Source organism: Dryobates pubescens, chromosome 33 (assembly GCF_014839835.1).
Source record: "Dryobates pubescens isolate bDryPub1 chromosome 33, bDryPub1.pri, whole genome shotgun sequence".
In the NCBI taxonomy this organism is placed as follows: Eukaryota; Metazoa; Chordata; class Aves; order Piciformes; family Picidae; genus Dryobates; species Dryobates pubescens.
In genome coordinates this window covers 5,760,405-5,775,843 of record NC_071644.1, presented here as the reverse complement: position 1 = coordinate 5,775,843, position 15,439 = coordinate 5,760,405, and the positions used below count along the sequence as shown (strand labels likewise).

Below are 15,439 nucleotides of genomic sequence, written 5' to 3'. Positions count from 1 at the left end.
ATCACCAACACTGCTGGAAAAGCCAGCAGCCTGTGCCACCCCATGTGGCACCACCTACACGTGGGGAGCACTGCTACCATCTCACTGTTAATCCCTGTTGCTTTGGCCGAAGTGCCATGCCTTGTACAGGAGATGGACAGCAGCAAAGCAGCCCACATGTCCTCTGCTACAATCCAGCATATGCAGCAACCAGCCATTGTAACAGGTCAAGCTAGGTACCAGAATTCAGGTTTACCTTTCCCCAGGTAGCGTGTCTTGTCATTGTCACGTAGCTCCAGAGCTTCATAGATTCCAGTTGAGGCACCGCTGGGAACAGCAGCTCTGAACAGACCTGTTCACAACAGAAAGAACCCAACTGACTTAGCACATCCAAACCCATATGCCATCCCAGCCTACCACATACTTCCATCCCTGGAGATGAAGAGGTAATCTCTAAGCCATATCTCTGCTCACACAGTGATCCTGAGAGAGATCCTGCTCCTTTACAGCATCTCCTCCTACTGATCCACACCAGGCTGCCTCACTCACTCTCTTCCACTGTGCATTTCAAGTGGTTTAGGTTTGGAACATCATCCACCCTCCTTCCAAAAAGGTAGCTTTACTCCCTCAATCTACTTGGGAGCTCACTCTGGCAGGCCAGCTCTTAAATTCTTCTAAGATACAGCACAAAAGGGACAGTTAGGAGGGCTGCTTTATTAATGTGAGTTTCAAGCTCTTCTGACCACAGCACAGCCACCCAGACAGCCAAGGATGCTGAGCGTCGAGCAAATCAGTACACTGGAGTCTCCTCTGCTTGTGGCTCAAGATGCCAGCTTTGGTCTCCAGCCCTTCCCTTATCCCACTACAGCAAAGAGCTTAGCAGGGGCAATCTCATTTAATGACTGCATTAATCTTTTGAGGCAGAAAGATCAGCTATTTAGTGAGTGTATTAGAGCCATTGTGCTTGCTCATTCCACCAAACCACGCTGCTATGCGTTTGCACAATGCCTTTGTCAGATCCTATCAGATGTGGGATGAAGAACTAACAAACCACAGGCAAGTCCCACAGTAAAGAATAATAAAAAAAAAGTGTAAGATGTTACATGTGAAAACCCAATTAGACAAGTTTTCTAGTCATGCCTGAACAGTAGCAATTGCCCAAGATTCTACTTTGCAACAGCAGACTTTCATCACACAAAGTGGCTGTTGGATGAACCAAGAATTAATCTTCAAGTAGAGTCACAGCTTAGGGAACTCTGCAAACCAGGACCATTAACAGCTGCTTAAGGACAGGAACTTGTTAACTCAGTCTGAAAGTGCTATCCCAGTTTATGCTCAGGGCAAGGGGAGCAAGGTCAGTTTAGACTACATGAAGCAACACACTTCAAAAACACCCTTCACTGTCCAGGCCACCATGCTGAGCTCTGCAAATTCATCCCAGTAGAATGAGGTAGAGGCTTTTCCTGCATTGTCCATAGCAAGCTCAGCAACACGTTGTATGTATGGAGGAAAGAGTAAGCACAATTCCACTGCTAGAAAGGGAGAGTCTGTAAATTTGATTGCCTCTTGAGTTCTATCATAGAGGAAAGAGAAATAAACTTCTACAGCTAAGGACTCACCTTTTTTGGTGTAAAGGTCTACCTCAACAGTGGGATTCCCACGAGAGTCAAAGATTTCGCGAGCATGGATCTTAAGGATGGACATCTTTACACACCTGCAAAGAAGAGTTCAACATTAATCATAGAATGAACATCCCTTGCAATCCAAACCAAAGATAATCTAGTTCAACACCTCTGCCACAGGCAGTGACATTTTTTGCTAGATAAGGTTGCTCAAAGCCTTGTCTGACCACACCTTGAACACATTCAGTGACAGGACATCCACCACCTCTCTGGGCAACCTCTTCACCCTCATCATAAAAGGAATCCTCATGTCCAAACTAAATCTACCCACTTTTTAATCTAGTCACCAGTATTCTTCAAACACAGCTCTGTGCAACCTCCTTTTAAAAACACAAAGCAACTTCACACTCCTCCTGAACAGTTTGTAGCTGTTGATCACAGCACTCCAGTCGTGCAACTCACCCCACCAACTTTCAATGACAGCAATTAGACCCCAGCTTTCTAAGTGCACAGGGACTACTACCTCCTCCTGTTTGTGAGCCATGCTGTGGGCACTGCTACAAGCATCTGAGGGGGGGCTACTGACTGTCAACTTTCAAACAATCCTGAATTCCTTTTGGGCATCTCACAACCATTTTCCTGTTGGTTTATAAAAATCAGTAGGTTCTGGCTCTTTTCCCCCCTGACACTAAATCCAACTTAAAGCTCTCCTTGTAAGTCTGTCCAGCTTGATGGCAAAAATGTTCTTGTCCCACTTGGTTAAATGAATCCTACCAACTTCTAAAAGGCTCAGTTTCTCAAAGGTTGATCCTCACTGCAGTACCATTAGATCCTACACACAACAGTAGGAGAAGATAGATTTGTAAGGTTCACCAAGCTTGGCAGCTCCTCAATAGCCACAAATGCAAACTCCTGGTAAGCAGCTAACTCCTCTAGAGAACTGAATGAAAAGTGGTGGGTGGCTGATCAGCTTTGCATGGTTGATCTATTACTCCTATACTCTTCATTCTTCAACTCTAGAGCACTTGACTCTTATGCAGGAGCATTACAGAGGACTAGGGAAGGTTCTTCTCAACTGGAGACAAGAGTCTTCTACCTCAGGAGTTACCTGAATTCAGGCTTACCCTCCCCTTGCACAGCATTAAGGCAGGGCTCAGCCTGGACAGTGCACAATGCCACAGATCCTTCTCCTGCTCACATCCCTGGATACTGCCCTGCCTGTGGAGCACCTTTTATAGCACAGCTACTTGGTTCAAAGGCTTTTCTCCATGGTGGCACTTGCTATTGACATCCAGTACAGGTGGACAACATTTTCTTTCAGCAGGTCTCAGCCTCCTTCTAGTTCTTAGAAAAAAAGAAAAGAGTCCATTATCTAAGTGGTCAACCTTCTGAAACAGAGCCATCCTTCTAACAGCTCCCAGTTGAGTTGGGGTGACCATGAGATTGCTGCCTAATCCTGCAGGTGAGCAGAGCAGGCAGCAGCCCCATTACCAATAGATACTTCCCATGAGATCCACACTAGCTGCTGAGGTTACTACTAGACACCTTTTGTTCCACATCCTGGCTGCTGGTTCACCCTAGGGCCTTCAGCAGCTTGAACCAGCAACAGGCACAGCTGGCACTACCCAATTCTCACTCATCCCTCATGAGACCTGCTGCCTGGTCCCTCTCCCATAAAGCCCAAAGGTGTCAAGGGTGCAGAAACCCCCTCAGACAGAGCTGTGTGTTAAGATGACAGAAATCTCAGCCTAGGTGGGAAGAAAAGCCTAAACCAGAAGCCTTGTTTCCAGAGAGATCTAAGGGACTGTGTCACCTCACCACCACAGAGCAGCCAAGCAATCTTAACACAGGAAATCTCTAAGCAGTTAGAATTCTTTTTGATTTTAAATGACTGAAGTGCAACAGTCCTCAGTATGCACAGCAGCTGTTCAGAGCCAAATGTAACCTGGCTCGAAATAGAAACAGCCAGCCACAGCTCTAATTAAGAGCATAGTCACACCCTGTCTTGAGTATTTACAGGAATAGCTTTTCCTCTTAAAAGGAAGAAAAATCACCACTACTTTAATATTTCCTTTCCCCCCCCACCTTCTCAAGTCCTAAACACTTTTCCCTAAGAAAACTGCAGTGAGGAATGCCTTATGTAAGCTCAGCTACATTTAAAAATCAAGTCATACCAATGCCTGTAAGGCATGGACTGGCACCAAACCCAGCTCATCTGGAGAGAAGAAAGCTCAGCCTCAGAACTATCTGGAAACTGCCTTTTTGGCAAGCCAGTGTGGGTGGTAACCCTGTTTACAGAAATGGTCACGAATCTCTCCAGTTACTGCAAGGAAAACAGGACCTTAGAAATACTGCTGCTTCCAGAGTGTGTGTCTGTGTGGGGGTTAACATCATCCACTCATTCTTACTCCACAGTAATTTCACTTTTTTTTTTTTGCCTCCCCATGTTAAAAACCACAGGCAGCCATTTGGTTTGTCTCCTTGGCTTTGCAGGGTCCCTTCCAGCTTGTCCTGCCCCTAGCAGCACACCATGAAGGCAGCTCAAAGATTTTTAGATAAGCACCTGCTTCACAGCAGGACCCACACACTGACAGATAATGTCTCATCCAAGAAACAAAACAACTCACTCCAAGCTGGCCTTCACACTGCCACTACCTAACTGTAATCTGTAAATATGCAAGGTAGAAATAAATCCCTGCAACTCCCTATCAGTCCCATCCACACTAGCCCTTATCTCTCTACACACGCTGAAAGAATTCCCACTTATCTGAAAAAAGCTTTCAAAGTTTGTTCTGCAGGCACCTGCTATGCTTTACATTCTTCTTCAGAACCAGCTAGCTCACAGACCGCCTTAATGCAGTGCCACAACTGTCTGTTCACCTTCACAAAGGTGGCACTTCAACACACACTGCAAGAGCTTCCTCTGGAAACATCTGCCAGGTCTGCCATTACTCAAGCGTCCTTGACAAGCGACCTCTCCATCTGTCCTTCCCTTTGCTTTAGAAGGGTGCATTTCACAGCACCACACCATTCCACAAATTACTCACACTTTCTTCCCCCCCCCCCCCCCCCCCCCATTTTGCCAATCCCCTCACTTCTGTGCTCAGGAATGTTTTCCCACTGAGCTCTTCCTCGATCACAATCTGAAGCTGTTTAGCTTATCACAAGCTGAGTAACCTGCCGCCACCAACTCAGCTAGAAAGCAAGGGTCAGTCCACACACAGGTCTAGCTGTGGAAATGCTAACTGAATGCAAGAGGACTCATCTGCCTATCCAGACCTTTGCACTCAGGGTATGGAGCTGGCCAAACATGCAAATAACAGAGGGATATTTAATGATTGCATTGCCTAAATCCTTTTTTGTACTGTAATCTGCTGGCAAGGTCACTGTCTCCCTTTAGGGGAGGAATCACACACACCAGCTTTCCTGGCCTTTCTAAGAGCACATGTTGTCACCTACTTCAAGGCTAAGCTACAGCCCACTGCACCACTGCCAGCTCTGAGTGATACCTTCAACATCAGCCAAGTCCAAGAAATCACCACTTTGATCAGATCCTATGCTCCAATACCAGAGTGGACCACTCCAACTCAAAAAATCATTTCCAGAGGTTCTGGTAACAGCCAGCTTTACCACCAAAAGCTGTTCTCAGAAGCTATTCTGCAGACACATTTTTCTTCAGTCAAGACAAGGTTAAGACTGAGGACTGCAAGCATCTGAACAGGCATTCTACAGCCACAGGAAGAACTATCCTTGTTAGGGTCCTGCTATATAGTTATTAGTGGAAGCCTTACATGAGACTTAGATATCCTTCAAGAGTGCAAGTCTCATGCCATCACCATTCTGGGGAAAAAAGAAGGCTTACTGCTCTCAGGCCTTTGACCTCACTGCATGAGATACTGAAATATCAATGCTACATTCTACTGCTTAAGTATTCCTAAAAATTGGAACACATGTGGGTCACCTAAGGCACCTTCCAATCCTATTTCCCTGCATTCACACAGTATCATTTCACCTCTATGCACAACATGATCCAGGGTGTTCCAAGTAATGCCTGGCAGGGAATAAGTCACAGACAGGTTAAACTACTTTCTCTCTTGTTGCTGGGCAAGATGGAGGCCTGAAACTGCACTGCCTCTGTCTTGTGGGTTTGGATGACGAACTTCACTACTTCCTGCAAGGCTCAGAAAGTCATAACCATGCCCTGTGACTCAGCAGGCAAGTAACGGGCGGGAGAAAGACCAAGATCCTCTCCTGCAACCCTCCACGAGGCAAGCTGGTCAAGAGGCAGTTTTTCTTCTACACTTTAACATCCAGAGATGCACATCGAGTTACTGGATGCTGCTCCCCACAAGTTCTATCTTGAGATACCCAGTACTTAATTAACCCCACCAGGAGACTGAAGGCACAGACTTGAGCGCTGACATCAAATACTAAATATTTGAGATGCAAAGCTGAAGGACATCCGCTGCAACTAAGGAGGGGAAGGTCCAAATCACAGCACGCAATCCGAGAACAACTGTTAATGATTAAGAGAGAGAGATTAAGCCCTATCTTTGAAAGAAGCCCTGACCCATCACCTTTCCCGGAAGGCTTTACCCCTCCGCTGCACACGACGAGGAGGATAAGGCCGGAGTAGGCCTCCCACCACCCCCGCACTGCGGCTGGGCCGCTCTGCAGCGGGGAAAGCTCCCAGAGAGGGCTGCGCTCCCAGAGAAGCCTGCACGGCCCCGGAGACCGCCTAGGCCCGGCCTTTGCCCCCAGGCATGGCCGGCGAAATCTCGTCTCATGAGGGCAGCGGAAGCTCCGGGGAGCCCGGCAGAGCCAGGGAGGAGGAAACCGCGGCCACAGCCGGGCCTCGGGCATCACTGCAGGGGATGAGCGGCTGAGACCACACACAAGGCCCGGGGGCTGGAAGGCCTCGCCGCTGCCGCCACACTCACCTAGCGCCCAGCAAGCCGCTCCACACAAGCCTGACTCGCCGCCTCACCTCTCACTGGGACCGGTTGGCTGCGCCGACGCCAGGGTATAGCCCACCCCATGCAGATGAGCCGCCCTCCTCCAGCTTCCCATTGGTCGGCTTAGACCCTCTCCGGCTTCCCATTGGTCGGCCCCGCCCCTCACCGCTCTTTCATTGGCTACCGCCTCCTCGCGCCAGAGGCGGGCTCGTGTGCGTGCGCTACGTGCCGCGGCGACCCGCGCGGCTCAGCCTCGTGGAAAATCCCCGTGCGGGAGGGGCGGGGCCGCGCGCTCCGCCTCCTGCACTGGCACCGCCCCGGCGCGGAGGGAGGCGTGGGGGAGAGGGCAAAGGGGAGGGGGTTCCTGAGCTTAAGGGTCTCTTCCCACTCAAACATTTTCATGATTCTTACATTGACTTTGCACGTGCCGGTATGAACATAAATACTTGTGGAGAGGGAGAGAAGGAATTAACCACTTTGATTGTCTCTAAAACTGGAAGCTAAGCCTTGATTTTGCCAGGGCTCCTCAAGAGTGTGGTTCAGGTTAGCACTGTCTTGTTGAAATCCCATTGCTGCCTGCTGGGCAGAGAAGCACAGCCATGCATTCATGGAATCATTGAATCATTTTGGTTTGAAGAGACCTGCAAGCTCGTCAAGTCCAACCCTTCACAAGGCAGATGTAGAAACTATGACTAACACCAGCAAGAAGGCTGACATTAGGAAGGCTAAGAGAGAGTGGTTTATTCCTTCTAGGAGGAGGTTAATGACCAATACAATACAGTTTAACCTTGATTTTTAAGTGAAAAACCGTTACACTTCCTGGTGTGGAGAAGGAGCACTCATGCAGTTGGTTATGACACCCCAGATACCCGTGTGCCAACAGGAACAAAAACTTTTCCAAGTGTTTTGCCTGGATCTGCCCCAAGACACATATTTGAAAACTATGTTGTGACCCAAAAAAATAATGGAGCGGAAGAGAACTCAACACCAGGCCATGGAATTAAAGACTTTGGCAGGAGGGATTGACTCACACTCCTGAAAAGCTCCAATCCCTCCATGGATACTGAAGAAAAACATCCAGTTGTTCATTGATAATTATTTAGGATGCAGCAGCTGAATGAACTGGGTGCTCTGTGATCCCTGGAAAGTAATACTCCACTTTCTGTGGACTCAGTGGTAACCACATGCCATGGTGTTTAATAAGAATATGACCACTCACATGAGTTGTTCCCAGTTCTGGCACCGTGGGGGGGGGGGATTCTTTCCCTTCCAGGATTTAATTATGCTATTTCCTCCCTGTAGCTGCTCCCAGCAACCAGCTTGGCAAGGCCAAATTCCATCTCCTCCTCTGTGATGGAGCGTTGGACCGTGGCTATGTGTGGTGCTGGCTGGGGGGCATGGCTCCTTCCCCCTCAGCCCTGGCTGCCACCATTCCTCTAGGCTCTCCCAGGTGGTCTGTCTGCTAGGGAATGTGCTGCTTTGGTTAGGTAGGTAAACTGCAGCTGTAACACAAGGTCTTTGTGAGTTTATTATGGAGAATAGCTGTGCCCATGCTTTCCATGAACCTGTTTTTCTTCCAGGATTTTTTAACTGAGGAATAGTCACACATTACAATACAGAAGGGATTCTGCAATCAGGGGAAATCCCATTGCAAGGTCAAAACATTTGAACAAGCCACAGGCTGTCCTGGGAAAAGCAGGATGTTGTCCCTTCTCTCACCTCCTCACGCCCTTAGCTTTCACTCCTGGACAGGATCGCTGCTGTTGAAGGTAGAGCAGCATCCCCAGCTGCGAGAGCGTGAAGCCCCAAGCAGGGACTGCTGCTTTGTCTTGCTGGGGCTCAGAGCCATGTGTTTAATGCTATAGGCACTCCCACTTCCCCTGGCCTTGCTTCCTCCCGTTTCACCTAACACTACACAGCCTGTGTTTAGACTGATGGAGGCTTGGCTCAGCAGTATTTCAAGCACATAACACCAAACCTGAGAAGTTCCCCAAGCCTGGAGTTGCAGTTTAGGGGCTCCAGGGCTCTGACAGTTCCTCCCGACTGCGCCCAAAAAGCTGTTTGTGTGTTTCTTTGCTTGCAAGGTTGGTTAGTTTTTTTCTTGCTCCAGAACTGCCTCACCCTTCCAGCCTATGAATGATCATGTCTTCTGGGCACATTTTTCTTTCCTTCCTGAGAACATGCCCTTGAGGCAAGCTTTAAGTCTAATAAAAAGTGAAGGCAATCTGTTGAGCTGACCTCCTTCCCTTAGCACGCTATGCTGACACAGTACCCTGCAGGGCCCCCCTGCATGACTCCTAGCAAAGAGACACTATTTGAGGCCCAAGCTGCTTTGTGACAGTGCAGGGTGGCTACATGCCTGCAGCAGCGCAACGTGCTGGCTTTTTGTGCTTTTCTGTGCCTTTCTGGGGTACAGATTGATGTGGGCTGCACAGCCATGAATCAGGTTGAACCACTGTTGGGTTGCACGCAGCTGGTGTAAAGCAATATTGGCCAAGAAAAGCCCTCGGAGTTAAACTGCCACTTCATAGGCAGATGATTCTTTGCAGTGCCAACCTCCCCAAAAATGTGTGTTCTACCCCCTACAGCTGTGTCCTTGGCAGTAGCTCCTGACTTCTCCTGGAGCCTTCCCTTTCCCAGTGCAAAAGCACAAGAAGCACTGCAAAAACATGCTCCTGGAAATTATAAACCCAGATTTTTATGCTGCTGGATTAGAGATGCTCCATCATCTTTGCACTTTATCAAAGTCCCTTGGTTGTGATGCACAGAAAAATCACATAGAGGTGCTGAATCTTCTAACGAGCTACAGAAGATGGAGAAGAAAGCCTAAGGCTGAGGGAAATTCAATCAGCTGAGCAAAAGACAGATGGTGTAGCATGGTAAGGTGCTCTTTGGGAACAGCAGACGTGAAAGGTCAGAATTAGCTTGGTGTTGGGCAGAGGTGAAGTGTAAAGCAAACTCTTTGGCCTGGGAAGCTGAGCACTGAGCCTCCTGCACCTCCATATTCACATTCAACCAAACCAAACCTGTGAGAGAGACTGGCTGTAGAAGACCAGCCTAAACTCTTCCACTTATCCCTTGTCTAGGCTCTTCTGCCCTTGTGACCACAAAACCTGCACAAAATGAGCAGATCTCCTCTGCTGGAGTGTGAGCAACAAGCTGTGGGCTGAGAACCTGCATCACTCTCTACTCACATGGTGCCATCCCCAGCAGGACTCAGTCGTGGTTCTGGCCACAGATGCCATGCCAAGAGCCACGTCTGCTCCACTGAACTGTGTGTCCACAAGAGAGGGAGCAGCTGAAGACCCTGCTACTGCAGTAGCTGGAGGCAGCATTGATCAGGCATCCATGAGCAGAAGCCTGGCACTGTTCAGGTGTTGGTATAATTTTCTCTGGATCAGCAGATTTGAAATTGCACTGTGCTGTAGATGGCACAATAAAAGTCAGAGCCGATCTTAAAAATGCCACTGCTCAGTCATGTATCCTGCCTGATTTTTCTGTCTCTCTCCCTTTAAAGAAGCTGAGTATCCCTAAGGCCATGAGCTATCAAGCTGGCATGGGTTTCTGTGGGAAGCCAGGCTTGTGACCACTTAATCAAATACTCAGTGCACTGTTTTAAAATACTATATTTCTCTCATGGTTTGGGAGGAAGGTGTGTGGCTAATGGGGTGGGCACTGGGAACAGAGGGTTTCAGGAAACAAAGGCAGTGCAGTTAGTGATCCAGTTTGGCAGCCCACATGTCACCCTAGCATGTTGGTGTGACATGCTGATGGAGCAGATGGAGAAAAACCACTGACACAGGTCTGACTTACAGGCATCCAGCACCCAGGAATGGGAAGCAAGTAGTGATCAAAATCTACCTCCACTGCAAGGCCTGATCATTCCTGGTGCTTTACAGGCCATGCTAAGATGAGAAGTGTAATAGATGTAAGGTTTTTGGTTGCTTGCACCATGCTGATGGGCACAGAAGCTGACTAGACCAGCCTTATCCTTCCCTGGTTAAAGTGGCTGGGCAGGGACACTCAGAGCTTCTCGGTCTAAAATCACTGGTACAGATATCTGAGGATGCCAAGGCAGGGAGCAAAACCACTACAGATCAGGACTTGTTTGCCATTGCATTAATATGCTTCATAAGATTATGCAGTGCAGGGTGCATTCCAGGGTGTGAAGCCTTGAAAGTGCTTCCTGAATACTCAGGGAATTGTCTTTCTCCTCAGTGCCTCTCAAACACCTGAACTTGTGTCTGGGGCGCTGCGTGTACACCACCCTCAGCTGCTCCGTCCTGACAGCTCTGCAAGTGCCAGCCTGCTTAGGATTGATAAGTTTCCTTTAGAAGAGCAGTCCTGCAGCTGAGTGGCCTTACGAACAAGGCTTTCTGACTGCCTGACTACGTCACCACAGTCGAGGGGAGATCTCCAGAGGAGAGCTGTTGGATGCTTAAGTCAGCTCTCAGATTACTTCCCTTCATTGACTCTGCAGATCCTGGTATTTATAAGGAACATTCAAAGGTAATGGCACAATCTGACTCATGCTGGTTTGGGGTATCTATTAAAATTCTTAAATGACTTTAAGATGTTTTCTTCCAGGCATTCAAAACCTCCTCTGACTTACCTTCTCTTGCCTCTCATCCCCCTTTGCTGTCATGCTCTTGTCTTACCCTGAGTTTAAACAGCACACTAAATGGCTTGAGATGACAGACCTGATGTCTGTCTTAATGCTTGTAACTTCCACTGCTTCTCTCGATTCTCCTGTCTCCTCCCAGGATGTTAGAGGTGGACTGGTTCATGTCCTGGAAATGATTTAAAAGCCACCAATTCCTGCATTTAATAGCCACTCTGAAGGTAACTTCAGTACAATGACTGGGGTAAGGGAAGGACCTGGACTGAATAAGAGCTTTTCATGTCCTCATACAGAAAACTTGTAATTACAGCACAAAACTAAAACTAAGAATTGTCCCTGAGGATCTGCTGTCAGAGTGACAAACCCTGTGTGCCTGGTATTTCACCTGATTTTCTCCATCTGCCTTCAGTAAGTTTGGGATTTGAATTTGCTATGGAGATGACTGACCCCAGTTTGCAAGCCAGAAGGGACAGAGCAGGGAGCGTACAGACCCTGAGAATTTTAAGTCTGACTTTCTATGAAATGGGTGTTCAGGGTTCAGCACTAAAAGGGTTTTGATGGATGCTGAAGGTGCAGGTGGCAATAAATTGACCATTTTCTGAGAGGTGATGCTATTGACAGAGGTTTGTGTGCAGCTATGAAATGTAGCATGGGTCACTCATCAGCCTACAGGAGTACACAAGAGCTGTGTTAGACACTCATGTACCAGGCAGAACACTTTGAACTTATTTTAAATGGCACATTCCTCCACCACAGTCATGGCAACAACAAAATAGCAAAAAAAAAAAGATGGCTGGAACAGGAAAACTGTATATTACTTGAAACTACTGCAAATGTAACCTAGATAGAAAAGTACTCCATCCATTTTCAGGTGATGGTGAAGGGCTGCTTGGAAGTGACCCAAGTCACAAATCAGAATGCTAACATCAAATAGTACATTTCACAGCAACTAATGATCTGATATGGTGATTTAAGGTGAGACTGAAAGGCTTTTAAACCAGCTGGATATTAATTGCCAGGAATTGTGCCTACAAAGGCCATAGCTGTTCATTCAAACCATGACAAAACCATTAAGTAATCCCTTTTATAGAAGCCAGCTTGCAAGCCTTGCACTGCCTCTTACAGGGTGTTGAGGCTCTTTCCTGAGCAAGTCTTTCCCTCTCACTTGGAGATATATTCTCTTATAAAGGGGAAAGCAACTAGGAATCGATTAGCCATTAATAAATTACATTTAGAGGGTTTTTTTTAGAAGGGAAACCTGCAAAAAACAATCTGAGTAAATCAATAACCACTCATTTGTTTTCCTCATGAGTGCATAATACTTATGTAAAGCACAAGAGTTATCAAGCAGGATTCTCTTGCCACAGAACAGGTACAGCACAGACACAGGATTTAAATTTCCTTCATGTTGTTGTCTTGCCTTAAAAAAAAATCAACTTGATTCTCACGGGAATCACTTCTAGCCCTTTCTGCCTCCCCCTGCCTTGCACAGGCAGAGTGCAGTGGTGATGAGCTACTGGGAGAGGAGGGGCTGTGGGCACTTTGCTCTTGCTGAATGTCCCTGCATGGACCTTGCCTGCAGCAAAAAAAACCAACACTGCAGATCTGAGAAGGAAACACTGGGCACAGACTAGGTGGGGAAAGCAGGAACTGATTTCCTGAGCTCTGAAACTGGATGCATCTGTCCACACTTTTTATCTCTGAGTCATGCAGACTCTTTTATAATCAAAAAGGAACAGGCATGTCTGGACTGACCTCAAAAGACACTCAAATGAAACACAGCATCTGTATCAAGGCTGTTTCTCTGCATGGGCTAGAAAAGAAGATTTAGGTGGCAAACTCACACCTGCACACCTAACTCATCCATGTCTTCATAGATCTTGCACTCTGTGGGATGTGGAGTAACTGCACCTCTAACTCTCACTGAAAACTAACTCTCAGAGGCTGTGAGCAGCTCAGCACACACACTGGCCCACACACCCAGCTCTCTCAGCACACAGTTCAAGCACAAACAAATCGTTGACCAAACTCTGAAATACAGCAGATGCACTAAATGCTACAACTAAACCTCTGCCAGAGACTTTAGACCCACTGTTCCTCCCCAGATACATGTGCAAACCCACCTCAGTCCATTTTTTCCTTTGGGGAATAGGTGTTGGCTAGCAGGGGTGCCCTGCTCTACTGTGAGACCCAACTCCTCTTTTCTACTAGATTGTTTTCATAGAATCATAGAATCAATAAGGTTGGGAAAGACCTCAAAGATCATCAAATCCAACCTGTCACCCAAGACCTCATGCCTACTACACCATGGCACCACGTGCCACATCCAGTCCCCCTCTTGAACACCTCCAGGGACAGTGACTCCACCACCTCCCCGGGCAGCACATTCCAGTGCCTAACAACTCTCTCTCTGAAGAACTTTCTCCTCACCTTGAGTCTAAACTTCCCCTGGTGCAGCCTGAGACTGTGTCCTCTTGTTCTGGTGCTGGTTGCCTGGGAGAAGAGACCAACCTCCACCTGGCTACAACCTCCCTTCAGATAGTTGTAGGCAGCAATAAGGTCTCCCCTGAGCCTCCTCTCCTCCAGGCTAAACAATCCCAATTCTGCATCTTCCAGCTTACCTCAGGACAGGAATCCCAGTTAACTGCTAGGATCCCATTACAGTCACATATCTTAGATTCCACCACTGTGTTCCTTAATGCAAATCCATGTCTGTGCTCCCTCCCACAGCTTTTAACAAAGTCCTCTCTCTGATGTCTGCAGAAAATCACCACAGAAGCCTTTTCCTCTGGGCAAGCCTCAAACAAAGCATCTTCTCCAGAACACCTCTGGCCCTGCTCTGCTCTCCCTTGCTCTAAAGGGAAAACAAAACACAAACCCCCAGCTCTTCCCTCAGGTGTGGCCTCTTTATAAGATGCTGAATGAATTGCACCTTTCTGATTGATCCCTTATCTTTCAGCAGCTGCTTTCTGCAGTGGTGGGTGAATGTCCTGAGCTCTGATCCCAGGATAGGCTCTTCACCTCCCTGTAAAGCTGCCTGCCACGCTTGTGGCTCATGCATTTAGAGTCACTACATTCATCTGCCCCACTGAGCTCTGTAGGGGTTAATAGATTACTGTTCACGCAGCTCTTTGAAGATGAAAAGTGCAATGGAAGGCCTCTGTTATTGTTACCAAGAGTTCTGTACCAAGCCCAACTGTATTGTCTTTGGCCACTGGATGTCACAGCTGCTCAACGCACAATGCAGCTCAGATAAGAAAGGAAAAGTGCTTACCCAGCAGTGGGCAACAACAGCCACATTTCCAGAGCCATTATTTGCTCTGTGAAGAGTGTTTGTTTGTTAAGGGCCTTGGGGTCTTCTCCTGTGTTTATGGACTGAGACTATTGACTGACAATATTGATTCTCAGACAGGCTGAGCAGCAGCCCTGCACACAATTGCACTGGGAGATCAGGAGCAAAATGAATGTTTTTATGGAAAGAGACGCAGATAAGTATAAAATACCAATGACCCAGTGCCTGAGAAGGCAGATAGGCATTTGCACATGCCAATAGAATGGTTTGTCACAGAATTACTCCTTCTTTATCCCACCACCATCGAGTTCACAGCCTACCACCCTGGTACGATGAAAAAAATTGCTCCCAGGCCAATTCTCAACAGCACATTCAGGCCACTTTCCTGTGTACCTCACACAAAATGCAGAGGGAAGGCTGACCTCCCCCTCCCTAATCCCCTCTAAATGCAGAGAGAAGATTGACCTCCCCCTTCCTAATCCTCCCTTCACACTGTTTTATTTTTCTTCAAAGTCTCACGCAGAGATCCAGAACATTAAGTCACTTGCAGCAAAGTCTGTCGAGCAGCCCTATATAGACATTACAAGAACTGTAATTACATTTCCTGGAAATGAAAATGAAGAGGGATTATTTGACCACGTTCTCTTCTTTTTATAGCATCACATTGTCCTTTTCACCACCTTGGGGAAATGGAGAGTGAAAGGCTGCTCGTGCCTGTGGTGCGGTGAGGTGATAACCACCCCAGAAGTGATGTGAACATTAAAGAGGGAAAAGTATTTTAAGATGATCCAAGGACTATAGCTATAACTAAGAGTAATTGGCTGAAACTGAGCAAAAGAAAATTTAGGTTGACAATGAACTGCAGGTACCTAATGCCGAGATCTGTTAGACCGTGAAATGGAATTCACAGAGGAAACCTCTCTGCTCTAAAATGGGCAAATCCTGCTTTTAGGAGCGCTGGTGTAAACCT

General features: G+C 47.5%; 1 protein-coding gene across 1 annotated transcript in view; it reads right to left on the bottom strand.

The window, feature by feature from the left end:
* ENO1 (enolase 1) overlaps positions 1–15,439 on the bottom strand; it is a 49,638-nt gene that overhangs the window by 7,848 nt on the left and 26,351 nt on the right. The window contains exons 2-3 of the mRNA XM_009906779.2: positions 1,599–1,693; positions 236–331 (exon numbers count right to left, since the gene is read on the bottom strand). Of these exons, the coding sequence (XP_009905081.1) occupies positions 236–331; positions 1,599–1,683 (181 nt within the window). The 5' untranslated portion in view covers positions 1,684–1,693. The remainder of the gene's footprint in view (positions 1–235; positions 332–1,598; positions 1,694–15,439) is intronic.